Here is a 20,676-nt window from a genome sequence, read left to right as displayed (position 1 = left end):
CTCCCCCTGCTTGTGTTCTCTCCTGCTGTCTCTCTCTCTCTCTCTCTCTGTCAAATAAATAAATAATCTTTAAAAAAAAAAAAAAAATTGCATCCGGGCTGGCAGTTCCACCTCTGCGCCCCATCTGTCCACACTCCTCTCTGCGAGGTGAGGGGTCCCAAAGGTGATAAGGGGACTGCCGCAGAGCCGGTTTCAACTTCTAGACGAGACCTTAGGGTTCCCAGGGCAGATGGCTCCAGCCCATTTCTAGGGCCTTCAGGCTTCTTCCCTGCCCACCCCCACCCCAGGCAAAAAGGCGACTGAATAGGGGCGGGGTAGCCTGGGACCTGGGACGTCCTTACACAAGCGCCCCAGGTCCGACCGACGAGACACAGAATGGCCACGGGAGGAGAGGCTCGGTGTGCCTTGTCGTCCCGGTTCCGCGAACGTCTGCGGCAGATCGGCCAGCCTCAACCGACGAGCCGAACGCTCCGGACCTCTCTGCAGCTCTGGGGTCCAGACAGGAGAGTGTAAGTCAGTCACATGTGTCCACCGTTGCCGGAGAAATAAGCAGTGTTTAGGGCCACAAGTCAGGCGGCTCTCCGCCCGCACAAGGAACGCGGGCTCGCGGGTGGCCCAGGCCCCTCGCCCACGCGCAGGCCTCGCCGGAAGCGCAAGGTGCGTGCTGCCCACCCCTCACTTTCCTTTCAACACATGGTATCTTTTTAGGCCCAACTGTCCCAGGCCTTAAACGGGGTTTCGGATAAGGCGAAGGAAGCAAAGGAGTTTCTGGTCCAGCTGAAGAACATCCTGCAGCAGATCCAGGTGAGCCGAGCCCAGCCCCGGGCCGGGCGGCCAGGGCAGGACGCAGGCGGCAAGTGGCAAGGGGGAAGGGACGGTCCCTGCGGCGAGCATGTGGTAGGTGAGGAACATAGAGGGCTTAACTGCCCTGCCGCGTAGCCTCAAAATATCGCTGTGTCACTTACGAAATCCGTGCGTGTGCGGAGCACCCGCGCTGTGTCACACACGAAGCTGAGCACAGGTCACGCAAGCACCGTCCCCGGCCTCAGCGGCCCGTGGGCAAGAGTGCGCATGCGTGCGCTCTACGGGGATGCGCATGCGTCTGCGCTACGTGAGTGCGCATGCGTGGAGGGCCTATTCACGGCGTTGAGGAATTCGGAAGGTATTTCCTTGTCTGCACGGAGAGGGGCTACCCAGGGCACTGCATTCTTAATCTTGGATTAGGTCCACGCTCGTGACTGCCTTTCAGTTTAAGCAGCTCTCTAAAGGCCGTATGTGCCAACACAGCCACATTGTGGGGTGCGGGGGGTGAGAGCCGCAGCGCAGGTCACCGCGCGAGGTCGGAATCCACGCTGGTCTCAGAGACCCCGAAGGATCCTAAGACGGAGACAGATCCTGCTGCCGGAGCACTGTATTGGGGGTTGTTTTCCCGTCTTCCGATTGCAGAAAGCAAAAGTATATATTGTAGAAATTTTGGGACGTAGAGAACAATAGACAGGACTAAGGAGTAGTTCACCGTTATCTCCTCACTCTAGGTGACTGCTTCACGCTTTTGATAGGTTCCTCGTGACTGACACACATGTGCGTGCAAACAGTGTGGAATTGTGCTGTACGTGTGCGTGCACGTGGTGTGGAATTATGCTGTACTTCACTTACAGCCTCCCTTTTTTCCCTTTCCAGTCTTTCATGAGCATTTTGCACAGCTCCCAATGAACAAGGTTTGAACAGTGTGCCAAGAATTGTGGTACCCCTGCCCTGACTCGCATTAACATTGTTTCCAGTGTAATAGTGTTACAGATGTCTCTGCCAAGAACTTCTCTGAAATACTTATCTATGTCTCGCTCTGGGCACAGTTCGGCGTGTCTTCTCCCTAAAGCTCTCTGCCTCCCCCAGGAAAACGGGCTGGACTACGAAGCCTGCCTGGTTGCTCAGTGTGACGCTCTGGTCGACGCTTTAACTCGGCAGAAAGCCAAGCTGCTCACCAAGGTCACCAAAGAGAGGGAGCACAAGCTGAAGGTAAGTACCTGGGTGATGACAACCTGGCCCTCCTCACAGCCTCTGCACCACATGTGCGGATGCACACAGTAGGCGCTGGGTCAGTATTAGGTGAGTGAAAGAATGGATGAATGAATGAATGAATGAGGCAAAGAAGGGATGAGCAAGCTGACCCCACACCTGCTCACCCTCACGTGACTTTCCCCAAAGCCATGCTCTCCCTGCAAAGCTGCATTCGGGTGCCCTGACAGCTGCTCAGGTCAGAAGTACCCTCTCCCGTCTTCTCTGAGGTCCTGTTGTTTGTCTAAGGGACTCTGCTTCTCACCTTGTAGAGCAGAAGGGACCAGTGATGGTGGCGAGGCCATGCTCTGCTCAGGTCATCAGCTCTGCCACCTTCTTCAGGCCCTCTCTAATATCTCACGCCCTCAGTAACGAGCAGTAATAATATGACCAGTGTCCACCGTGGGAAGGGGAGGGTTTCCCCTCGCAGGACACTGGGCTCCTGGTGTGAGCAGGTCCACGAACACTCTGCATCGATGGAGGACTGCTTCATTGTCTTGGGTGGGGGGGGTTCAACCTATTTTGTAGATATTTCCCAAATGAATTAGGAAATAATACTTTCAAGGAAAGAAAGAAGGAGTGTTGGGGATGGTCCGTGTTTTCAAGTGAAGCAGCTGAACCGATCGAATTATCCATGACCACCAACAGGAGAGAAGTAAGACAAGACGTTGGTCACTGGTCCCAAGGGCAGTTTCAGACTGTGTACTTTCTCGGCTATCCAGAGCTCAGGAACAGAGTTCGTTCTGTTGGGCATTGGGTCCGCTTGCTGGGAAGTGAGTCCCTTTATCCCCCAGGAGAGAGGGCCCATGGAGCTCAGGAGCCAGCACCTGGAGGAGAGGGCGCAAGGTGGTCACCTCTCCCAAGGCTTTCTCCATGCAAATTCTCCAACCCCCACTACAGCCTGGCTGTTCCTCCTCTGAAGAAATGATTGCTGGGGGTTCTTTTCATCGCAGATGGTTTGGGACCAGATCAATCACTGCACACTGAAGCTGCGCCAGTCGACGGGGCTGATGGAGTACTGCCTGGAGGTGATCAAGGAGAACGACCCCTCCGGCTTCCTGCAGGTGAGGCTGGGCTCGGAGAACAGAGACAGGCTTGGCTTCCCACCTCCAAGTCCGCCACCGCTCCCCAAACTAGCCAAAGTTTGGGGAGAGTCCCTTCCAGTGAATTGAGCAAATACTCCTTTGCTCAGAGATTCTGGAAGACCCAGGTTCTCATCTTGACTCTGACTCTCACTAGCCGTGACCCTGGTTCTGGGTCGTTGTTAAAAGAGGGAGTCAGATGTCATCATTTCTAGGGCCAGAATGTCATGAGTTTATGCTTTGGCTTCCAGAGACCCCCGCTCAACATTTTCCCCACAAATAGGAGAGGACAGTCTTTGCCAGACAAGCTGGAAAGACTGTAATGGAGGAAGTGAGTTAGCAGAATCCGCATGGCCCATTATCTCAATGGGCAGAGTCCTGCAGGTGTAGATGGATGGCCACTGCCCACAAAGCCCATGAAGCCTTGCTGGGGCATCCCCTCAACAGCCAGGCTGACTCAGGGCCACGAGCATCTCTCAAGAACATGACAGTGATTCAGATGGTGGCTCAGTCCTCTGTCTGCAGGGAAAATGATGAATCCCCTTGGCTAGTCCCCAAGAAGTGCACACGGGATCATGGCTCCTCAGGGACACGTGCAAGTGTCAGAATGAGCAGGACTTTCCAGCAGAGGAGAGCAGAGCTGGGGGCTTGATGGGGAGTTTGAAACAGAGCAGCTTGGAGAGAACATTCTGTGGAGAATGAGCTTCGAAATTCTGGGGCTATAGGAAGCACTTCCTTCAGACCCCAGAACAAACCACTTTTATGTTTCACTTTGCAAAGTACTAGATCTAACAAAAGCAGTACAGTGAAGAAGGCTTTTGCATATTTAAAAAACTATCATTGGCTTCACAAAACGGTTTGGCCTGCTATCTTTCAACAGCAAGTTCTTCTTCACATGTAGATGATCGCTTTTTCAAAATACAATTCAAACGGTAACAGTGCATTTTTATTTTCCCAGTGTCATGCTGGCAGGGATCCTATCTTCTCCACTGTGGCCTGAGAGCCCATGGCCAGTGCAGCCCCTTCCCCGTCCCCAAGCCACAGACACCAAGCCCCTCCTCCTTTCCCACCACTTACTGCATGATTTTTCCTTTGCAAATCAAAACCCTAAACTGTGTCCTCCCCTTTAAGATCTCAGATGCTCTGATCAAGCGTGTCCAGGTGTCTCAGGAGCAGTGGGTCAAAGGCGCCCTGGAGCCAAAAGTGTCTGCGGAGTTCGACTTGACCTTGGACAGCGAGCCGCTGCTGCAGGCCATCCACCAGCTGGACTTCATCCAGATGAAATGTAGGGGTGAGCCGTGGTTGGCCCAGTTCAGGCCGTGCTTCTTTCAGAAGAGGCATCCACTCTGAGGGGCAGCTCAGTATCACTGGAAGACTTGTGACAGGCAGAGGGAGCAGAGGGGGAGGGGAGGGGATGCCAAAGTCACAGGCCCAGGTTCAAGTCCCAGCTCAACCACCCACTAGCTGGGTGGCCTAGGGTGGGAGCACCCCAGTCTGAGCCTCAATTTTCCCATTTGTAAAAGAGGATTCGTTATTTATTCAGACACTTAGTGAGTGTGCCATGTGTCAGGCGCTATTCTAGGTGCAGGACACAGCTTTGAACAAGTCAACAAACTCCTTCGTAAGATTGAGCTGATATTCTAGAAAAGGAAATAGACAGTACCCAAATATATCAATGTCCAATGGAGAGAGACGCAGTACAGGAGAAGAATATTCCAGGTGGCAGAGGGATGGCAAATGCAAAGGTCCTGAGGCAGGAGTCCATTTTCTGGGTTCCAAGAAGTGCAAGAAGGTCAGAGGTGAGAGCAGAATGAGTAAGACGGAGGGTGCTAGGAGGTGGAGGAGAGCCATGGGAGACACAGGCTAAGGGTCAAATATTGCGTGACTTGCACCACGTCGCAAGATTAGCAAGTAACGGCCAGAACCAAAGCCAGAGTCCTATTCAAAAGGCTCCCTCTCTAGGGACATCAAAGGTACATTCCGGAGAGGCCATAAAGCTGTTTGGTTTTTTAAAACCAAAATATCAAAGGACGGCGTGCCGCACCCACAGATCTATGAGGGCAGGAAATCCTTACCTGCAAAATATGTGGCCGTTTTTACACTAAGGACGATACAAGTGTCTTTCACATCTGCGTGCCCACTCCCACACTCGGTTTGCACCTCAGGCAATGTTTGGAAATGCCGCCTGCGAATGAGATGTGGTACGGAGGAACGGGGAGCCTGGCAGAGCGTAGGGAGGTACAGCAGAAGAAGCGGTGGCCCTGGAAAGGGGGGTGTGAAAGGAGGAGGCTTGGAGCTGCTCCCAAGGCTCGGATGCTGCTCTGGGATTGGGTGGTGGGTTCACAGAGGAAGTGGGAGCGGCAACAGCAGAGCCTAGGACGGAGAGGGGACCCTACATGCTTGTAAACTGAGGCCCGGGGAGTCGGCTCCTCTCAGCCAGCCCTGAGACCAAGTCTGTAAACAAGACAGGGCTGCAGCCAGCTAAAGTACCAGTGCCACTTGGAAGACGGCCCGAATCCCCAGGAGCCAAACCGAAATCTCTGGTGTTTAGAAATCCGGTTGTGATTTTCCCTTCGGCAGCTGTCGGTGTGGACTGGATTTATCTCTAAAATCTCTTGAGCCTGAACAAAGCTAGAATATAAACACTTTCTCCCAGTCTTACCATGGTAGAACTTAGGATACATTTGATTCACATCCCTAATTCCAAGGGTTGGCTGTTGGCTACTCCAGGATTGCCTCTCCCTCCCGGATCTTGTTCCCTGGGCCTTTAACGTTTAAATGTTGTCTCTGGGCCAGACGTTTAAATGTGTCTTTGAATTCTGCATGCCCCCCCACCCCAATGGCCCCTTCCCAAGCTGCAGTGTAAGCCGCCCATTGGCTCCACAGAAAGGGTCCACACAGGCCTTCGCGTGGCCAGGAGGCACGCAGGGACATGTGGAACCCGGCTCTGTGGGAATCCCTCGTGGGTCCCTCGTGGGTCTGAGAATCAAAACCAGGGGTTCTCAGTGGGCACGAGGGGAGGAGGTCAGCCCTTCCTTAGGGCTCCAGACATAGAGGCACGGAGGCCTCTGCCATGCCTTTCCCATCCCCCAACCCGGCTCCAGGACACGCTGGGAATGCGCGGTCACCAGTCACCTGTGCTTGCCCTCGCCCCCACCCGCTTTGAGACAGAGACTCCCGGGGCTGAGGTGTGCCTGCGAGAGGTTGGGAGGGACCGCAGGGTGGCCACCATATTCCTTCTGAGACCTGGGAGCTGCTGCCTTGGGGGAGGAGAGTCGACACAGGTGTCCAGTGCCCTGCAAGGGATCTGGGCACTGAACCAGCGGTTCCTGTCACAGTGCCGCCCAGCCCCCTGCTGCAGCTGGAGAAGTGCTGTACCCACAACAACAGCGTCACACTGGCCTGGAGGATGCCACCCTTTACCCACAGCCCCGTGGACGGCTACATCCTGGAGCTGGACGATGGCGACGGAGGCCAGTTCCGGGTGAGGCCCTGCTGCTTGTTTGGAGGGTTCCTAACTCCGAGGCCTCTGGACTAGCCTGTGGGGCTGCCCTCAGCTCCAGTGCTGCCCCCAGAGGGCACTGGCCCAAAAGCAGAGGGCTGGTGGGTCTGGACCCTTGGGAGCTGGGGCCATTCCAACAAGGGCTAGGTCTGGGCAGCCCCCGCAGGCAGAGATGGCAGCCACAAAAAATTTAGGACAGCTTTCCTGTGAAGATTGACACAGGTCTGAGGCCAAGGAGGAGCTCAGAGAAGGTGTCACCTGCGCGGATTGACTTCCCAGTTCACCCCACCAGTGTTGTCCTACCTGTTATTCCAGGTCCTCCCAGATACCCCCACTCACGCAGGTCCCCACTCCCTCAATGCCCTGTCACTCCCTGCCCTGTCTGCCTCATGGATTGTTCTACCTGGCAAAGTGCTCTGCGTGTGCAGACAGACACTTGGTAAATGGTGGTTGGGTTGGGATGACCTTCTATGCTCATGTTCCCAGTGATGAAATATCATGGGGTTAATAAAGGCTCTTCGTGAGCCAGAGATGGTCTTCTACTCCCCCATTTGGTAGAGACCCCAGCCCAGACCCCCTAATGGAGCTCTACCTTGAGATTTCACACAGCGAAGCTCAGGTCACTGCCAAGGTGCTTTGTGGGCAGGAGACCAGGGAGCGCAAACTCTGGGTCTTCTGAGAGTTGCTCCTTTTCCTTCCTGAGGACACTAAGACACACTAGGGCAAACCAGTGCCACCACGACAGTTGTGCTGTCCTGGGGAGCTGTGCCATCTAACAAGTCTTGCCGAAGACCAATACTCCTTTTGTTTCTCTCAAAGGAATTTATGCATTTGTCATTTCATTTTGTTTGTTTGTTTGAAAGGTAGCCTACAAGAACGTAAGACTTGGGGAAAGAACTACAGCATTCCCTTGGGAATTCTTGGGTCCCCTGTGGCTCTGGGCATTTTAGGGAAGAGAGGACAGAGGTCAGGTCCGCAAGGAATGGCAGCAGATCACTCACTGGGCTCAGAACCTCAGAGGTCTGGCTGTGCAAAGGAGCAAAGACCGGAAAGAGCTCCTGGAACGGAAACAGGGAAAAGAGCCCCTGCTTCTGAAATGGGAAGAGAAGACTGTTTTAGGGTGTGCAAAGAAGCAGCCACAAATACAGATGGCCTCTCCGCTGTGAGACATAACCAATAACGAAAGCTAGATACAGGGGCTAGAATTGATGAGGAGTCACATGTTATAGGAGGGAGAGTGTTGGCTTTGAATGCAGACAGGCCTGGACTTGAACCCTGGCTTCCACAGTGGTTCACTCTGATGCTGGGCAGGTTTCCTACCTTCTCCGTGTCTCCTCATATATAAAATATAAAAAAATCAATAACACCTTTCAAGGATTGTGTGAGGATTAAAATGCCTGATAGAGAGCGTCGCACACAGCGATTATTATTAATAACTTGGAATAACAAAGGGAGAGCCAACCCTCTAAACAACCAGATAGGAAACATGTTCAGACAAAGTAGAAACAGTGGCACAGGAGGAGGGCCAGGCTGTGCATTTGGGGAAGTTAAGTGGACAAAGGTGAGTTTGAAGTAAATGGGGAACAAAGTAAGTCCCTACTGAAGGATCTTTGGGGTCCCCTTCAGAAATGGGTCATCCGGGGTGCCTGGGTGGCTCAGCAGGTTAAAGCCTCTGCCTTCAGCTCAGGTCACGATCCCAGGGTCCTGGGATCGAGCCCTGCATCGGGCTCTCTGCTTGGTGGGGAGCCTGCTTCCCCCTCTCTCTCTGCCTGCCTCTCTGCCTACTTGTGATCTCTGTCTGTCAAATAAATAAATAAATAAAATCTTTAAAAAAAAAAAAAAGAAAGAAATGTGTCACCCTCTCAGGAGGCTGTGAGCAACGCAGTTCTGGGGGGAGGGGGCGTGGAATGCCCCTTTCAGTCCAAATCAACTTGAACCCACCTGTGCTTGGTCACATGCTTCTGCTGTCCGCTTCTTTCCATTGAATGTACTGACCCTTCTTCTAAAAATATTGGTGATTTAGTCTGGTTAGATGCCTAGCGCATGTTTCCTAGCTTAAATTCCCGGCAAAACCCAAAAATCTTCTCTTGCTCCAACCGAGAAGGAAGTGGGGTTTCTGTACCTCCACCCCCTTGGGGAGACCTGTCTGACTGGCTAGCCTCAACAGAGCCAGGACATTCTCAGGTGGCATGCTGGCTGGCTGCAGACCCACTGTCCCTCCCTGCCTCCCTAGGACCCCCCACACCTCCCCTCCACACAGGCAGAGGGGCTGGCCGGCCAGGGGTCAGACTCTGTGCCCCACTTGGACACTGTCTGCGACCCTGCAGCCACTCATCCAAATTTCTCTGATTCAAGAGCTCTGTTAGGGCACTAGCTCTTTGAATGTCAACATGTCGCTAAGAGAAATTTTCCAACTAACCGAGGCATCTCCTGAGTACTCTTGGCTGTCTTTTAGGAAGTGTATGTTGGCAAAGAGACCCTGTGCACCATCGACGGTCTGCATTTCAACAGCACCTACAATGCCAGGGTCAAGGCATTCAACTCCTCTGGCGTCGGGCCTTACAGTAAAACTGTCGTCCTGCAGACGTCTGATGGTAAGCACTCAGGGCTCGGGGGAGGACCAGATTCAGGCACTGGGGACAAGATTCAGAAGGAGGACAGGTGGGAACACTCAGCTGCGTAGGACAGAGGAGTGGAGGGATGGAGGGAATGTGGCAGTGGAAGTGTGTGTGTGTGTCTCCTCCCGCTCCATCCCTGCCCTGCTCACTGTGGCCCCTTGCCTGCACGTCCCCTCCCCCAACAAGCCACCAAAAAAGAGCCGGTTCTTCACCCCACTTGCTGGACTGGGAAGGGGAACCAGCAACTGAGAGGCTCAGGGTGACCCAGGGGCTGAGAATGGGTAAGAGATCCTGGAGAAAAGTCCACTGGTCCTTGGGTGTGACAATCCCTTGAATACCTAGTGTGAGAGCCCAGATCTGAGGGTTTACACACCTCGCCGCAACCTTTCAGGTCTCTGGCAACGAGAGCACATGGGCATTCACGGGATTTTGGTCATCTGAGTCCTTAGCAGGGAGTGATGACCTAAATAAAGAACATGTTCCAAAAAGCGTCTTCCCTATTCACCCAGACATGCCCCAGCCTCGGCTGCAGCATCCTGGCATGATGCCAGTCCTGTTTATTGTCATCGTGTATCCCAGCGTATCCTCTGGGTGCCCCGAGGGAAATGTGACACGCCTGGTTGGTCTCCCAAGGACGGAGGGGAGAGAGGGCAGCAACAGATGCTCTTGTCAAGGGCACAACTGGAGATGCTTTTCTGAAAGTGGTGCAACCCGCAGGCTCGTTTTAGAAATCATGAAGAGGTCACCAGCTCTCTGCCCTTGGTGGCCCCCTAGCCTGGAGAGCAGCGGTCCTTGCCCCACGCATTGTGATCGTAATCTCAGAGCAAGTGCCTCACATCCCCCAGTTTGAGGGCTTGGAGAACGGAGGAGGCCACTCGACGGGCCTCCGTCGAGGGAGCTTGGTGACTTTGGTTACATCACTTCACCTCTCTGGATGTCACCTCCCACACCCACTGTCTTTAACTCACAACCGTGTGTGGAGCATAAGGGAAGGGTGTCCAAGACTCGGACTGCACAAGATGCATTTAGATCTGGGCTCTGACGGCCGAATGTCTGCATTCCTTGGCAAGGTTGGGCTCGTGGGATTGAGACGCTGGATGAACACAGATCTGAGAGAGAGAGAGAGAGAGAGAGAGTGTGTGTGTGTGTGTACACATGTGCACGAGAACACGTGTGTGCCCGGGTGTTACTCCTACAGGGAAGAACATTCAACACGGGATCAACTTTCTGAGAGATGCAAATGAGGCTTTCTCCGAGCCCAGGGTAGAGACCACTAGAGATTTCCATCCCTGACTCTGCTTCCGTCCTTTCCAGTGGCCTGGTTCACCTTTGACCCCAACTCTGGGCACCGGGACATCATTTTATCCAATGACAACCAGACGGCCACGTGTAGCAGCTACGATGACCGGGTGGTGCTGGGCACGGCGGCTTTCTCCAAGGGCGTGCACTACTGGGAGCTGCACGTGGACCGGTACGACAACCACCCGGACCCCGCGTTCGGGGTGGCCCGGGCCAGCGTGGTCAAGGACATGATGCTGGGCAAGGACGACAAGGCCTGGGCCATGTACGTGGACAACAACCGCAGCTGGTTCATGCACTGCAACTCCCACACCAACAGGTGCGCCGTGGTGGGGCCTGCAGGGGCGGGGCCCGCCGGCAGCGTCCCTGCAGCCGTCCCCGAGGTCAGGCATCGGCGGGAGGTCGGAGGGGAGAGGTGTTGCAGCTACTTGGGTGTCCAGTGTACCTGTGGAAGTGAGTGTTTGCCTGCAGAGCCCATTGCAGAGACTAGAGCAGCCCCAGGGCACGTGACTTTATGGGACACTCAGCAAACCCCATGACCAGGTTTTGCCAGGCCCCTAGGCTGTCCTTCCCTTCCCAGTTCTGCTCCCCTTTCCTTTATGCACTGTTAGCTGGGGCCCAAGTCCCCACGCAGCCGGTGCCCTCGAGGCTGTGACCAGGTCTCTGCAACGGGAGCAGGTGCCATTGGCCAGCTGCCTCTTCACAAACCACAGAGGGGCCCGGTCCAGACCCCCCAGCTCTATCTCTACCTGCTTAAACCAAACAGGGCCCAGATACACTGCCCACGGGAGGAATAACAGGAAGAACTTTTTATTTTATTTTATTTTTTCAGTGTTCCAAGATTGTTTATGCACCACACCCAGTGCTCCATGCAATCCGTGCCCTCCTTAATACCCACCACCAGGCTCACCCAACCTCCCACCCCCCACCCCTTCAAAACCCTCAGTTTGTTTCTCAGAGTCCATAGTCTCACATGATTTTTCCCCCCTGATTTCCCCCAACTCCTTTCTCCTTTCCATCTCCCAATGACCTCCATTTTATTCCTTGTGCTCCACAAGTAAGTGAAACCCTATGATAATTGACTCTCTCTGCTTGACTTATTTCACTCAGCATAATCTCTTCCAGGCCCGTCCATGTTGCTACAGAAGTTGGGTATTCATCCTTTCTGATGGAGGCATCCTACTCCAGAGCGTATATGGACCATATCTTCCTTATCCATTTGTCCATTGAAGGGCATCTTGGCTCTTTCCACAGTTTGGCAACTGTGGCCATTGCTGCTATGAACATTGGGGAACAGATGGCCCTTCTTTTCACTACCTCTGTATCTTTGGGGTAAATACCCAGGAGTGCAATTGCAGGGTCATAGGGAAGCTCTATTTTTAATTTCTTAAGGAATCTCCACACTGTTTTCCAAAGTGGCTGCACCAACTTGCATTCCCACCAATAGTGTAAGAGGGTTCCCCTTTCTCCACAACCTCTCCAACATTTGTTGCTTCTTGCCTTGTTAATTTTGGCCATTCTAACTGGTGTAAGGTGGTACCTCCATGTGGTTTTGATTTGAATCTCCCTGATGGCTAATGATGATGAACATTTTTTCATGTGTCTGTTAGCCATTTGTATACATGGCGCCTGAGGCTTACAGTATCTCATTTAGTTCTCACCAGTATACAAAAGTCCTTTACAGATTCTAGGAAGAGCTTCGGTTAAACAAGTGTCCCAAGTCACAGCACTACCTCGAGGCGCTGTCAGGACTTAGCTCAGGGTCCCGCCTCCGCTTCTGTGTGGGGTTGGGGAGCAGGTGGGACCCTGGGTAGGGGGCTGCGGTAGGGGAGCCCTGCACCGACCCAAGGCAGAGGCCCCACTTCGGTGGGAAGCCCGTGTGTGCGTCTCGGACCAGTCTGTACCGCCACCCGGTGGTCAGTGTCTGAATAGCACCAGGGGCCCGGTCCAGTTCCTTTTCTCCACCCTGGGCTCAGCACACCCTGGGGGAACCTGCCCTCTTGGGAAGCCCTTTTCCAGTCAGCGCCCCAGGTTTTTCCCACGACCTTCCTCATGACCTTGCTCTCTGCCCCTCTATCAGCCTGCAGCTGGTTAGCTCGTGCCCCATCAGGAAGAGGGTAAAAATGGTTTTTTTTGTCAGCGCGGAGCTGCTGGGCTGGGGGTAGAGACCTCAGCCCTCAGTGGAGGGAGGGGCATCTGGTGGACCCGCTTCTGACACGGAGAGGAGGCAGGTCGGCCAGAGCCCCCGCAGCACAGTGCAGCTCACCGATGCTTCTTGCGGAGCGGACGTGAACTCCCACCGGGGCCAAATTTGGGATCAGGGATGCTTATCGGAGCATCATGACTTAGCCTCAGGCTCCACTGCTGGCGCCCACAGGATGGCGACTCCGACAGGGGACTTGGTTACGAGTCCCTGGGCTGTTTCTGAGATGAGCTGAAGCCCCATGGACCTTCTGAAATGTCCTGGAGGCCTGGCTGGCTGTCTCTCTGTGGCTCTCAACCTCTCACGGGTTAAAGCTGTCCAGGGCACCAAGTTCGTTCCTTTCCTTGGCAGATAAAGGAGCCTTCCCTCCCCACTCCAGGTTTCCAAGTGGGATCTGCTCATCAAAACCCGAAAACTCTGTGGGGGTCCAGGTCTCAGGGACTGTAAGGGTAAACGGGACCGAATAAGCTGGTTCCCCCAGGATAAGGAAGCAAACAGGAGGGGTAAGGCCTTCCTGTGTGGCCCTTAACTGGTCAGTGCGCTTCCGGAAAAGTCTCATAGCCCGGAAGAAGAGCCCCCTGCATGGCCAGGGGCGCTGTGTGTCAGGGAGGATATTCCGAGCATCCTCTCAGTGACTCAGAGCCATCACCTCCGTCCCAAGCTGGGTGTGGTAGGTGATGGGGCTTCCTGGGGCTTCTCTTCCCAGAACGGAAGGTGGCGTGTGCAAGGGGGCCACTGTCGGCGTGCTCCTGGACCTGAATAAGCACACTCTGACCTTCTTCATCAACGGGCAGCAGCAGGGCCCCACCGCCTTCAGCCACGTGGAAGGGGTCTTCATGCCGGCCCTCAGCCTCAACCGCAACGTGCAGGTACTGCGTATCCTCGAGGCAGGAGCCCATCTGGCGTCTCCCCTCGGGGCTCGGGGGCTTCCAGAGGGCACTTGGACGATGTGGGCTGTAAGGCAGCCGACTGTCGTGTGCCCGGGCAGAGAGCCACCTCCCCTCAGCCCACCTTCCCTGGAGACAGTCTCTCCGGCGTGATCAAGTCTCACTTACTCACTTGAAGTAAGCAGAGGCTCTAAGCCGGTGGCCAGTTGTGTGCTGGGCCTTCCGGGCGAGGCTCTCCCCTGAGAGGAAAAACACACAAGTGGGCTGGAAGAGACCCATCCGAGGGGCTGTGAGTTTCCTTCTGCTCCCTCTCACCCTTCTCTGCTCCCTCTGGTTCCCATGTGAAGCAGGCAAGAAAGATGTCCTTTGAGATCTCAGGGCTGGGCCGTCCCCGGGGAGGGCTCAGGAGGCCGCAAAAGGATAGAGACAAAATGGGAACCCAGGTGGGTGTGTGTCGGGGGGAGAATAATGTGGAGGCAGCACCCTTGGCTTCTGGCAGAGCCCTCCTCCCCCTGGGGGTCCTGCTTTGTGGTGCCCACTGGCTCTGAGTATTGACAGGGCTGTGTCCGTCACTGGTGGATTGATTTGTACCTCCACTCACGGGAGGGCTTTGAGGCAGCCTGAAACGTGGGCTGTCCTCCCACCTGGTTAATAGAACAGGTGCCAGAAAGGCACGGGGGCCACGGAAAGAAAGCAGAAATAAATACATAACCGCGAGGGCCATACGGCTGCTGCAACAGAGCCTCAGCCTTGTCTGGGCTCCTGGCTGCCAGGACAAAGTGGGCCATCCGGGCACAGACCAGCTCCTCGGGGCAAACTCGTGGACACTGCAGGAGTGAAACTGAGCCACACAGGAAACAGTGTAGCCCACCAGAGAGAGAAGCCCTCTGGATGCTGCCTGTGGCCACCCACTGTGCTCTGTGAGCACTCGGGGTTCTCATGGTGGCCTCCCCCACCCTCACTCAGCCCGCCTTCTTTTCCAGGTCACTCTGCACACGGGATTGGAAGTGCCAACAAACCTGGGGCGGCCCAAGCTGTCTGGCAACTAGCCTCCCAGCTCCAACTGCTCACCGGCATCTGGAAAGAGCCCCGCCAGCCCCTCACTACGTTCAAAGAACCCACAAGGGTAGGACGATCGTGTCACAGATGCAGCCCCAGCAGCCACTGAGTATCTTAGAGAAAAGTTTTCTTTGGGAGATGCGGAAGAGGTCTGCGAGCCATGCTTGTTGGGGCGACTGGTTAAACTGGCCACTTGCGAAAGTGACCACTGGTTGGTGGTGAACGTGGGTGTGTGTGTCCCTTTCATTCCTCCTGGACGTTGCAAATACTCCCAAAGAAGGACCTTTCTCATGTTGCCTGCCATCTGTTTTCAAAGCTCATCTTTTGGGGGAGGGAGGCACGAGGAGGGCAGACTGGCACCCTGAGAGCAGGAGGCAGGAAGACAGTTTGGATTCCCATGCTCCAAGTGTTGACCCTTTGCCGGGACACCACTCAGTCCCGAGGCTGCAGGTTCTCTCACCTTCGCCAGGAAATGTGATCCTTTTGCTTCTAGGTCCTGGAGTTTCCACTTGGTTATGCCCTTGCAAACCTCATCCAAGGTCGATAGAAAGGGGCACTGATATGGAGCTTCACCACTCCCACCGAACTGTTGAGAACCTTTTAAAATGGTTTTCTTTGGTCCTTCGTTAATCAACCAGTCTCTGTCTCTCTCTCTCTGTGTGTGTCTGTGTCTGTGTCTGTCTGTCTCTCTCTCTCTCTTGCACGCATGCGCGCGCACACACACCACACACGCACGTAGTTTGCTAAAACTCATTCACTCCGTTGTTCTTAAACACAAAGGAAAACACGGACATCAGAATGATAGTGTGAGGAGTCGTCACCTGGTGGCTCTTTCTGGAACTGCAAGCCTGTCTGAGTTGTTCTCTTCCAGGCCGGGGTCCCCCACTCCCCAACTCAGAGCAGGAAAGGTGGGGGCCCCGGGGAAGCCGCTTAGAGCCACCTCCCTTTGCTTGGAGACCCACCCTACTGTCATCCTGGAAGCAGGAGGTGGCCCCAGGGGCAGGCGTGGTTCTGCTCTGGCGGGGGAGGGGGGCAGGTCCTCCGAAGAAGGCAGGAAACAGCAATATCAGTGAGTTCCTCACCCCTCAGTCTCCCAGGGGGAGCTTGGTTGTCCGGAGCTCTAGAGGCCCAGGTGGGGCCTCCTTGCTGGGAACACAGACCTTCTCCCAGGAGACGCGCGGGAGTGATTTGCGACTCTCGGAAAGGGAGCTCGCTTTAGGGGCTCTGAGCCTGGAGCCTGCCTTGCTCCTGTCCCCAGAGCACCTTCCCGTCCTCTTCTTCTTTTCCTCCTTGTCACCTGCCACCCCCACTTTCCATCTGGTAGTGAAACGTTCTGTCTCCTTTTTTTAAAAGAATCTATTTTATCAAGCATTTTATTTTGTCCACTTGCTGGATCGGATTTTTATAAAACTCAGCCCGTAAACCAGCAGCAACCGTGTTGACTCGGTTCTACCTGCTCGTTGAGACGCTGCCCTTGCTTTCTGAGTCTCCCCCCTGCCGATGCTGTGTAGACCCTGCCCCTAGCAGCAGGTCCGACAATCCTACCTCAGAGCCTGCACCCTTGGACCGCAAGGCTGCCTTGTCCCCACCCTGTGGGCAGGTGTGGCCGGCTAGGCCAGCCTCCGGCGTCTTCAGGAGCTGCCTGGTGCTGTCTCAGCCTCCGTGCCCGGTCCTGGCAGCCACTGCCAGGGATGCTGAGGTCCTGCCTCTTCATCCTCCGCCTGCTGCATGGTTCCTTGGGTGCACGGAGGCACTCCTTGTCATGTCCCGGAGCTCCGCCAGATCCCCCCGCTGGGGATGTCCCTCCAGGACCCCAGGCTACCGCCTGTCCTCCCGGCAACTGCCTCTCTCCTCTTTGCTTCCACTTGCCTTTGGTTCGCTCCTTAGCCATAGCTCCGGGTGGACTCAGCTTGGAAGGCGGAGAGGATTCCTAAAGCTTGGAGGACACGGAGGAGCCACCGCCTTCCTGGGGCTGATGAAGCTTGGCTGATGGGTCCAGACGTATCGGCTGTGGGAGAAGAACCACCAGTGCCCTTGGAGTGACACCAGGAGTGAGTGTGGCTGGGAAGGCGGTGGTGGCGGTCTGTAGCAGGGTCCCAGTGTGAGGCTGGGGAGCACCCAGAGCGCCCAAAGCTGGCCCCGGCTCTGCCTCATTGGAGAGGAGCTGCTCCAGGTCAGTCAGCAGGACTTGGTACCACGCTCAGGACAGCCAGCGCCTCGGTCAGAGGGAGATAGGAACAAGGAGAATGGCAGGGGGTCTCTTTGGGAAATAAAAGGTAGTTTTCCAGAGGGAAGCTTCCAGAACCCCTCACTCCTGTGAGGGCCCAGAGCAGGCACCTTGCTACCTTTGCCAACTCCTCCAGGAGCCCAGCAGCAATACGGCCGATGCCAGGCCACCTGTCAGGCTGTCCTACAGCCACCTCTCCTGCCCTCAGCACAATACACCTTTCAGGGACCAGGATGGACTGAAGAGAGAAGGCAGGTCCGTGCCACACACCTGTGTTTTTGAGCGACCAGCAAAATGAAGAATGAATCATCAACAGCTCGGGGCTTTATGTCACCCTCCCAGGAAGCCCCTGGGATGTGAAGTTGAGATGACCAGTAATGGGTTTCTTATCTGCCATCAAATTCCCTGTCCCTTTACAACGAACGTGGTGGCATTTTTGTACATAAAATTATATCAAGACGATGCTTGTTTGTTGGCTGGCCAAGGGATAACTTGGTGTTTGTCTGTTGAGCAGTTTCGGTGAGAAAGGAGTTCAAAGTAACTTAAATCGTCAAGTTCCATTGCGTTGTAAATAATGGCTCTCTAGCATAGTTCTGCGGTTTGTTCTTTGCTGGTGAGCAAGTTTGGTCAAAGTGTATGCCTTTCCTTCCCTTTATAAAAGTATCCTAATAGCAACTCACTGCATAGCATCCTAGCTCCCAATTCAAAGCAAGGTAAGATAGCACACGCAGCCCTGCCTCCCCCTCTCTGTCCTGTTTGGGAAAATAATGATTCTAATTAAAGTGGACATCAGTAATCCTGACCCACAAAGTAAATGACCTAAAAACTATAAAACTGTATATAGTTCTAGGCTGAATCCTCAGCCATATATGAATTCCATGGTTGTGACAGCACTCTCAAGCGCCCCGTGGCCTGCTGAGAGGGAGGAGGCTGGGGAGTGAGCGTGGGGATGGGAACAGGCTCCTCCTCCTTGCTCTGGGCGCCCAGGAACGCCCCACCTTTCTCTGCCCACCAGAGCACTCCCCGGAAAGGATGAGGACGCACGTCCTGTGTGTCATCCTTCCGGGGATATTTGCATTTTAGCCTTAATTCTGACTGCAAGTGAAGGGCTCGCCCCCCACCCCTTGAAGGCGTGTTTCAGCAGAGGGGTGGGAAGCTCTTACACAAAGCTGTTGCGGGTTCGACCCCGTGGCCACCTGCTCATGGAGAGGTAGTGAGGGTAGGGAAGAGCCCTGGGCAGGGCGGGATTCAGCATGGCAATGCTGGAAAACACTGTCACAAGGCCTGTCCATGATGCCGGGTTCCTCGGTGTCAGCAGTGTTGACATTTTGGGGTGGGTAACTCTCTTACTGTGGGCTGTCCTGTGCGCTTTAGGTTGGTTAACTGCATCCTTGGCCTCCACCCCCAAGAGGCCAGTAGCGCCCCCCCCCCTCCAAAATTCGCTGCGATGACTACGCGTCTACAGACATTGCCAGCCATCCCCTGCGGGACATCCTGGGCCGAGAGCCATTGGTTTGTCCTGTGTCCATGTAGAGTGACGAGTGGGGCTTCACCCCAGTGTTAGACAGAAAGCCTGTATCACCGGGCTGTGGGCCTTCCTCCTAACCCCCAAGCCCAGGATGCGCCAGAGGGGGAAGCTGGGGGAAGATGGGGTGAGCCACAAAAAGAAGCCAAGGGGTCAGGTCTCACTTCGTACTCCCTGCGGATGCCCCCCCGCTCCACAGCCCCACTCCTAGAAGGCAAACACTTGTTACCTTCTTTTTCCTTGGCCACGTTTGACCAGAAGTAACAGGAAATTCTTAATGGATTTGTGGCCTTTCTCTGGTTTTAAAAATTGAATCTGATCTCCTTAAAAGGTATTTAAGGTCTGCACTAATTCCAGGAAATCTCCACTTCTGTTTCTCAAGTAAGCTAGTAGCTGTGTTCAAGGGATCGCATTCCTTGGCAGTCCTCCCTGAAGAGAACAGGATCCTGGTGGCTTTAACTTTGAATGGACTGGAAAATCATGGCATGGGTGTGGGCAAATGTCTTAAATCTTTCTGTGCCTCTGTATCCCCACCCGAAAATGGAACGAGTCATACTAACCTACCTCCTCTGATGTATTGTGAGGATTATAGAATAACACTTTTTAAAGGAAAAAAAATAATAGTCTTTCATCTATTGAGTCTAGGCTAATGCTTCCCATTCAGTGAATCAAGCCTGTGTGGTGACTTTTCAGAACGCTCTCTGACCACAGACAGTGTCTTCCATCCCAGCCTAGTAGGACCAGGAGCATGTGTTTATTACACTGTTGCCTGGCCTTGAGGAGGGGAAATTTCAACATGTAAAATAGGCTTCACATGACCATACAAAGCAACAAAACACCCCAAATGTTCCCATTGCCAGTGAGGCCTGTTTTAATGGTACTTTTTGTACAAAGTGCCGTAAACAGGCTGTGTATCAGCATCTCATTGTTAGTCCCAAAGGCATCTGAGTGCAGAAGCCCCCATAAGACCTGGAAAGAGGTTAACCTGCCTTTCCGCCACCTTGGTCACCTTAAGTTCTAGTATCTAAGGTGTCCCCCACCCATCGTGTAACTCCATTGTCTCCCAAGAGGTCAGGCAGGGGAGCAGCTCTGAGAACCCATGTCTAAGAGTAAGGCAGGAGGCCCCTGCTGGGCGGTCATCACGGCCCTGGGACTCCGCTTGTACTACCTGCTAAGGGGGGGTCTGGGGGTGGGGACTCCAGGCTTTCTCAGTGAACAAGGCTGACTTCAGCCAGGGTTTGGGAGTCGAGACCTTACAGGGGAGTCTCATCTGGAGGCGTCACTATTCTCAAAGAGTGCTGCTCCTGGAGGGAACAAGCTGCCCACCCCGGTCCTAGGGAAGACCCGGGCAAGGTGGGCACCGCTCATCAGGCCAGGCCCTCAGGCAGGCTCTGAGGAGAGCCCAGAAACAGACTTCGGGTTTGAAAAGTGACCGCCGCGGCTGTGGGAGCGGGAACACGACTGGTGTCTGCTGGGTGAGAGCCCAGCCTGGGGCCAAGCTGGACCTTTCCAGTTCCTCCCACACCCGGTGACTGAGCGTCCCTCGCCCCCAGCTTCCTCGGCACCTAGAGGACACACAGAGGGAGCAAAGCAGAAGATGTTAAATGCATGAGGTAGAATTGCTGCTTTCCCACTAAACTGTGTATTAAGCATGAGAGATTTGTTTCACGTTGGAAAGGAATTTAAAAAAGTAACAAGCTTTGTGTCCTTGTTTTGACTGCCCAGAGAACGTCCCCGTGCCTGCCTTTCTTTACCTGTTTTCTCCCTGCTCCACGCCCTCACATCCACCTCCCGTGAGAGTGGTTGGTATCTGGGGGCAGCTCTTGGTCCCGTTTGTGTTCATGTCCCACTGGAAACACGGGGAGCGGCGGGGGGAGGGAGGGAGGAGGCGGGGGAAGTGGTGGGGAGGAAAGCAACTTTTTTCTAGTTTTTGTATTGGTACCCACAAGCGTTTGTATTTTTTGAATTGCAAACACTGTGTTTTCTGGTCTTTGGGGGTCGGTTGAACTTTGTGTATTGCCTTTTGGAAAACCTGAGTTTTATCACAGTCTTACGCAGAATTGAAATAAATTCTTTTGACACTGCCAACACCTGAAAGACAGGGCACAGTCTGTAACCCGTGCTCAGCCGCCAGGTGCGTGTCTGGCCTCAGCAGGCCCTGCGTGCAGGGTGGAGGCGGTGGGAGGGGAGGTCACGGGACGGGAGGAGGCGGGAGGGGA

The 20,676-nt window shown here is 54.5% G+C and overlaps 1 protein-coding gene across 2 annotated transcripts in view; it reads left to right on the top strand.

The window, feature by feature from the left end:
• Positions 1-15,048, top strand: part of TRIM67 (tripartite motif containing 67) — a 43,952-nt gene extending 28,904 nt beyond the window's left edge. Inside the window, exons 2-10 of one of the 2 annotated variants that reach the window (XM_032841130.1) lie at positions 709-804; positions 1,894-2,016; positions 3,009-3,119; positions 4,269-4,422; positions 6,476-6,621; positions 9,095-9,233; positions 10,572-10,875; positions 13,466-13,628; positions 14,630-15,048. In XM_032841130.1, coding sequence (XP_032697021.1) covers positions 709-804; positions 1,894-2,016; positions 3,009-3,119; positions 4,269-4,422; positions 6,476-6,621; positions 9,095-9,233; positions 10,572-10,875; positions 13,466-13,628; positions 14,630-14,695 — 1,302 coding nt within the window. In that variant the 3' untranslated portion in view covers positions 14,696-15,048. Of the gene's footprint in view, positions 1-708; positions 805-1,893; positions 2,017-3,008; positions 3,120-4,268; positions 4,429-6,475; positions 6,622-9,094; positions 9,234-10,571; positions 10,876-13,465; positions 13,629-14,629 lie in introns of both variants that reach the window. The other variant, XM_032841129.1, reaches the window with a different exon arrangement.
• The last annotated feature ends 5,628 nt before the right edge of the window (positions 15,049-20,676 follow it).

Source organism: Lontra canadensis, unplaced genomic scaffold, assembly GCF_010015895.1.
Source record: "Lontra canadensis isolate GAN:19392208 unplaced genomic scaffold, GSC_riverotter_1.0 scaffold120, whole genome shotgun sequence".
Classification (NCBI taxonomy): domain Eukaryota; kingdom Metazoa; phylum Chordata; class Mammalia; order Carnivora; family Mustelidae; genus Lontra; species Lontra canadensis.
The sequence above is the reverse complement of the archived record's forward strand: the minus strand, read 5'-3'. Positions and strand labels throughout refer to the sequence as shown.